Below are 6,749 nucleotides of genomic sequence, written 5' to 3'. Positions count from 1 at the left end.
GGGAGGGAGGGAGGGAAGGAAGGAAGGAAGGAGGGAAGGGGAAGGGAAGGAAGGGAAGGGGAAGGGAAGTAATCTGATGGTTTTCCTAAAACATTCAAGCCAACTTTTCTCAATGACTCTGGCCAAGGAGTCAATCTCTGAGGCTTTTCCTCCAATGTTATTCTCTGTGCTTTCCAGAGCCTCAATGATGCTCTGCCATTGTTTCCAGCATTTTCTTGCAAGCTGTGGGCTCCCACTCTGCAATTTTGAGGGCCCTCACTCAGATCCTCTAGGAAGGCATAAATTGGCCAGGCCCACTCATTGCTTTGATGTTATTTCATCTTTTCTGAAAGCTTTGGGAGTTTCTCCTACGTTCAGTTGAACCATGTGGGGTGTGGCAGGCTATCCCTCTACCCCTGGGTTAGAGCAGAATCCAGCCCAGTTCGGTTCCAAAGCTCAAATGGTGAACTTCCTTCTTCCCTGGCTGTCTAGATACCATTCTTCCTCACCTGGACGTATCCATGGAAACTGCAGGACCCAATGCTTACAAGCAGGACACAGGGGCCCACCTTGGCTGAGATTGACTCCTGGGTCAGCAACATGCAACTCGTGTGTGGCTTTGGGCTTCACATCTCTTTTTTCTCTGAGATGGAGTCTTGCTATGCTGCCCAGTCTGGAGTGCAGTGATTCGATCTCACTGCAACCTCCCCTCCTGGCCTCAAGCTATTCCCATGCCTCAGCCTCTGAAGAAGCTGAGATTATAGGCACATGCCACCACACCCAGCTAATTTTTTGTATTTTTAGTAGAGATGGGGTTTCACCATGTTAGCCAAGCTGGTCTCAAACTCCTGACCTCAAGTGATCCACTCACCTCAGCCTGCCAAAGTCCTGGGATTATAGGCATGAGCCACCGTGCCCGGCCACTTCCTATCTTTGAAATTAGGCTCCTCTTGGGCTTGACCCATAGAATTCTGTATATTGGATGGAATAGAACATCTAAAGTATTCACTAAGGACTCAGCAAAGAGCAAACATCCGTAAACAATTTGTTTTCTCTAAAATACTCTGCTCAAAGATGCTAACGATAGTAATATTTGCATGGTGGTTTTTATTTGGCAAAAGTACCTGTTTCAGACTCCTAGTCTCATTGGGTCCTCCTCAAACCCTGGGAAACAGAAGCTATTTCTGTACCCGTTTTGCAGATGAAGGCAGGGAAACCTGGACCAGCCTCCTCTAGACGTGGGGAGTGCCCAGAGGGGCCCTCAGTTGACGCTGCCTTTTTCTCCTTTCCCAAGGTGGCATACACCGTCCTGGGCTTCATCCCTTTCCTCTTCAACCAGCCACCTCCGGAGAACCCCTTTCTCTCTGTCCACAGCTCCTACCAGTGGGAGCTCCACCTCACCTCTGCCCGCTGCCCACTGCTACCCGCCCGGCGTCCCCGAATGGCTGCCCCACTGGCCTCAGGGGCCCTGCAGCTCCTGGCAGGCTCCATGGTGCTCCTGGAGGCCTATGCCCGCCGCCTGCGGCACGCCATCGCTGCTTCCTTCTTCACAGCCCAGGAGGCGAGGAGGATCCGCCACCTGCACGCCCGGCTCCAGCAAAGACACAACAGGCACCAAGGCCACCAGCTGTCCCTGGGCGCTCCTTCGTGCCCCACACACAGACCTGCCTGCAAGCCTCCAGCATGGATAGACCACAGGCTGGCTGCCTTGAAGAACCGAGAGTAGTGAGGAAGAGGGGAAAGAGCTTTGGAGTTGCACAGACCTGAGTGGCACCCTTGGCCCTTGTGCCGCCTCCCTGTGTGACCTTTGGTAGGTCACTTCACCTCTCTGAGCCTCAGTTTCTTCATCTGCGTAACAATCTCGTATTTACCATTGATGCGACCTACTTTCTACACAGGGGTGTGGTCAGGATGGAAGGAGATACTGGGCGTGACAGGCCTGGATGACAGGTGACGAACCATGCAAAGGTGAAGTCAAAGAAGTGCAGGTCCAGGCTCATCTCACCTGCACCAACTGCTCTACCTGTTAGATGGAGACCTCATATCATGAATTCCTCTAAATGTTCCTGGAACTTACATGCTTCGAAATCCTCTAAGCTCATTGACAGTAACCCACAGTTTTAATTACATAAATAAATGTATTTATTAAATCTTAGATTATGTTATTCCTCTGCTTCAAATTTCTTCAGGGTCTTTCCATTGCCAGGATTAGATGGCCAAATTAAAACATAACACATTCAGTTCAACTTGGATTTCAGATAAACAACAAATACTTGTTTAGTTAAAAAATGAAATGTAACAGAGTTTAACTGAGCAAAGAACGTAGCCCCCAGAGCCAGAATAGGTTCAGAGCAACTTGGGGAGGGAGGTGCAACATGGTCAGATAATATTTATGGACAGAAAAAGGAAAGATGTACAGAAAACACATGTGAGACTTGGTCTCAAAAAAAACCAAAAAAGTTGTAATGAACATCTTTGTGTTCTTGTTTACATCAGAAGCTTTCCTTAGAACAGATGTAGAACTCCTAAACTACATGGCTACTTTCGAGATTTTAGTTTTTAGATGTCTGTTAGTTGGTATGGCGCACAGACATCTAAAATAGCCCCCAATGATCCCTACCTCCTCGTATTCATGCCCTTGTGTGGTCCCTTCTCCTTGAACGGGGGCAGGACCTTTACTCTCTGCTAGCTAATCAAATGTGACAAGGGTGATGGGATGTCATTTCTGTGACTAAGTTACATAAAATTGTAATTTCCATCTTGCTAGCAAACTTTCTCTGTTGCTTTCTTCTTGGCTTGCATGCTTTGATAAAGCAAAGTGCTATGTTGGTGAGGCCCATATAAAAGAAATGGCAGGCCCCAGTCCTACAGACCTCAAAGAAATGTCTTCTGCCAACAACCTTCTAAGTGAGCCTGGAAGTGGATCCTTGCCCAGTTGGGTCTTCACTTAGGACTCAAGACCTACCTGGCTGACACCTTGATTCTAACAGTCAGAGACCCTAAAGCAGAAGACTCAGCTAAACCATATCTGACCTCCTGACCTGCAGAAATGGAGATAAGAAATGTATGTTGTTTTAAACCACTACCTTTGTGGTCATTTGCTATGCATACGGAAGAATAGAGCTGAGATTCCCCAGAAGTCAACCCTGAGACAAGAATTTATGTGCAGGTAGTTTAATTGGGACGTGATTCCAGGAAGCACCAGCAGAGGAGTAGGGATGTAAGAGAAGATGGGGAAAAGCCTCTGCAGGTTGTATTATCAAACAGGTTGCTGCTGTGGACGACTCAGGCTCAGTCTCTCTGGGCACCTCTGCAAAATAGTGCAGCATCTGTGCCAGAGTTTTCTCCCCAAGAGTGTGGCAAGAAATCTGGGTATCTGTTCCCCAGCTCTCAGCTGTCACTGTGAATGGTAGGAAAACAGTTTCCTCCTGCTGCACTCCCAACGCTCAACAGAGAACACTTCTGTGACCAAAACACTATACAGGGGCATTCCCCAACTCAAGCCATTCTCCAGCAAACACTGACGGCATACCCTGTCATTCAATTCAATTCTGACACTAGCCACCTGGAGTTGGAGTCTGATCCCACAGGTTAAGGGCTCAGTCCCACAAGACTGCCTCCGCTTTACGTGCTAATTGCAAGTGGTAGCTGGTCAGCACACTTCTAACTGACCAACTATAAATTGGGGTTCCCATGACTCCCTCCTCAGGTTTGATAGTTCTCTGTAATGGTGCAGAGAACTCAGGGGCACGCTTATTTACACTTACCCACTTATTATAAAGGACATTACAAAGAATACCGATGAACAGCCAGATGGATGAGATGCACAAGGCAAGGTATGGGGGAAGGGGCACAGTGGCTCCATGTCCTCTAGGAGCACGCCACCCTCCAGGAACCCTTATGTGTTCAGCAACCCAAGCTCCCCAAGCCCTGCAGTTCAGGGATTTTTATGGAGGCTTCATCACATAGGCATGATCAATTATTAAGTCAATCTCCAGCCCCTCTCTCATCCCAGAAGGATGGGGGTTGCTGAAAATTCAAAGCTGCTCATGATGGCTTGGTCCTTCCAGTGATACTTCCGTTACCCAGGAAATTTCAAGGGATTTAGAAGCTCTGTGTCAGAAACTGGGGCCAAAGACCAAATATAGAACAAATATTAGAACAAAAAATACTTACAGCATCCCCATCTATAAAGGTTTTAGAAGCTCCTATCATCCTAGAAATCACAAAGGTCTCGGGAGCTTTGTGTCATGATCCACGGTCAAAGACCAGATATTAGAACAAAAGGTTCCCCTAGCACCTATATCTACAAGAGTTTTGGGAGCTCTGTGTTAGGAGCAAGGGTTAGAAACCAGTATGTATCTTATTATTTCACACATTGGCTGCGGGCTGCTCCTGGAGCTATAACACCCTTGGCACTTCCTGTCTGCCCTGTGCTTGGGACAGAGAGAAGATGCCTTCGGGTGCAGAGTCACAAGGGCTTGCAGGAGAGTACTCACTGCCTACAGAAGAACTGAAATTGCCAAGAGGATGTGGGAGGGGCTCCAACAGCATCTTCTTCCTGCTACATACTGGAAAGAATATAAGACGGGGAGAAGGAAAGGTCTGTGTTCCACTAAGTCCAGTGCTACCACTTTAGTAGCTATGTGACACTGAAGAAGTCACCAGGTCTCCCTGAGCCTCAGGTTCCTTTCCCAGTCAGTGGGGATAGCAGAACCTTCCTCATCCATGCTGGGTAATCATGAGAAGCATATTTCAACCAATCCTTGCACACCCTTGGTTTCCACTAACAATTTGTTTCTTCAGCAAATATTTACTGAGCACCTACTTTGTGTCAATCCCCACACTAGGCTCTTTCAATACCATCTATGCAAGCTCCATAGAGAGTTTGCATGCTAGATGAGAGACTGGCAGCAAACAAGCTAAAAAAATAAGTAAACAAGATCATTTCATGTTGAGATAGGCACTAGGAAGAGGATGGGGAGCAATCTTAGATGGGGTGGCCAGGGAAGACCTCTCTGGGGAGAGATGTCCTGTGAACTGAGACCTGAAGAATGACAGGAGCCAAGCATGCAACAGAAAGGGCACGAACATTCCAGGCAGAAGAAACCACACGAATGTATTTAAAGGACAGAAAAGGTCAGGCGTGGTGGTTAATGCCTGTAATTCCAGCACTTTGGGAGTCTGAAGCGAGCGGATCATGAGGTCAGGAGATCGAGACCATCCTGGCCAACATGGTGAAACCCTGTCTCTACTAAAAATACAAAAATTAACTGAGCGTGGTGGCACGTGCCTTTAGTCCCAGCTACTCAGGAGGCTTAGGCAGGAGAAGAGCTTGAACCCAGGAGACAGAGGTTGCAGCGAGCCGAGATTGTGCCACTGCACTCCAGCCTGGGTAACAGAGTGAGACTCCATCTCAAAAAAATGATAATTAAAAAAAAATTAAAAACAAAGGACAGAAAACAGCAGAGAGGTTGCTAGACAGCTTGTCTGAGGCCCCAACTCCTTTCAGGAGCCTCTCACCAGACTACCTGTTGGGTACCATGCCTAAGAAAAGAGAAAAAGTGAAGTTTGATTCCAGTCCTGTGGACAACCCCACACTTAAGTCTCAGGATCTTACTCTCTGGCCAGGGAAAGAAGATCTTGGGGCTGGGACTCCCATGTGGTGGGCTTGGTGCTTCCCTCCCCCTTCTATCCTAATAACCCTCTGGGGTAGGCAAAGGAGTATCAACATGCCCATTTTACAGATGAGGACGGTTTAGAGAGGATTGTGGTTTTCACCTAGAGTCGTGGTGGTAAAATCTAATCTTTCTCCTATCCAATCCAAGGAAGAGTCCTAGGCTTCCAAACAAGTGAGATGGGGAAGGGGCCCTAATTTGCCTTGTCTGGAGCAGAGGAGTCAGCACTGGGGTCACCCAGTTGGAGAAACTTGAGTTGTCTAAGAACTTGGAAACTTGGAAGCATCGAGCACCCTCAGCTGGCTGCCGTGGGACCATCTTAGGGAGAAGAGACAAGGGGGAAAAGAACCAGGTGAATGAAGTCTCCTGTTGCCCCGCCTTGCTCCTCACCTGGAAATGAGTTCCAGGTGCTGGGTTCCAGTCCTCGCGCCAGCACTTGCTGGCTACAGCAACGTCAGCACATTCCTCAGCTGTTTGGCATCTCAGTTTTTCCAAGTGTGAACTGAGGGTCCTTACGCCTAAGTCTGGGGGCAGCTGGGTCAAGTCCCAGAAGAGTGGGGATAGCGGGCATTGGAAAGGGTCAGAGGAGAATGGCCCTTGTTTATTGGCGCACTTTATAAGTATTCTTAAAACAGCTTTCTTGAGCTATAATTAATATATCATAAAATCCCCCCATTGGAATTACACAGTTTGATAATTTATGGTGAATTTTAGTGTTATGCAACCATCACTACATTCCATTTTAAGAACATTTATTATCCTAAAAAGTCCTTTTATACCGGTTTGCACTCCACCTCTGCTATTACTCCCAGCCCAAGGCAACCACTGATCTGTTTCTGTGTCTACAGATTTGCTTTTTGTGGACATGTCACATAAATGGAATCATACAATAGACAGTCTTCTGTATGAGGGTTATTTCATTTATCACAATGTTTTTGAGGTTTCTTCATGTTAGAGCACATGCCAGTAGATTGTCCCCTTTTAGGGCTGAGTAGTATTCCATTGTATGGATATGCTACAATTTACCTATTTACCAGTTGTTGGACATTTGAATTGTGCCCAGTTTGGACCTATTATCAATAATGCTGCTGT

The 6,749-nt window shown here is 47.3% G+C and overlaps 1 protein-coding gene across 1 annotated transcript in view; it reads left to right on the top strand.

The window, feature by feature from the left end:
- The window catches only part of LOC108313059 (osteoclast stimulatory transmembrane protein), a 9,584-nt gene extending 7,658 nt beyond the window's left edge, over nt 1-1,926 (top strand). Inside the window, 3 exon segments of the mRNA XM_017541316.2 lie at nt 1,274-1,690; nt 1,692-1,763; nt 1,765-1,926. Coding sequence (XP_017396805.1) covers nt 1,274-1,690; nt 1,692-1,763; nt 1,765-1,926 — 651 coding nt within the window.
- Nucleotides 1,927-6,749: the final 4,823 nt, after the last annotated feature.

Source organism: Cebus imitator, unplaced genomic scaffold, assembly GCF_001604975.1.
Source record: "Cebus imitator isolate Cc_AM_T3 unplaced genomic scaffold, Cebus_imitator-1.0 Scaffold132, whole genome shotgun sequence".
Classification (NCBI taxonomy): Eukaryota; Metazoa; Chordata; class Mammalia; order Primates; family Cebidae; genus Cebus; species Cebus imitator.
Note: the sequence above shows the minus strand (reverse complement) of the source record. Positions and strands in the feature narration are given on the sequence as shown.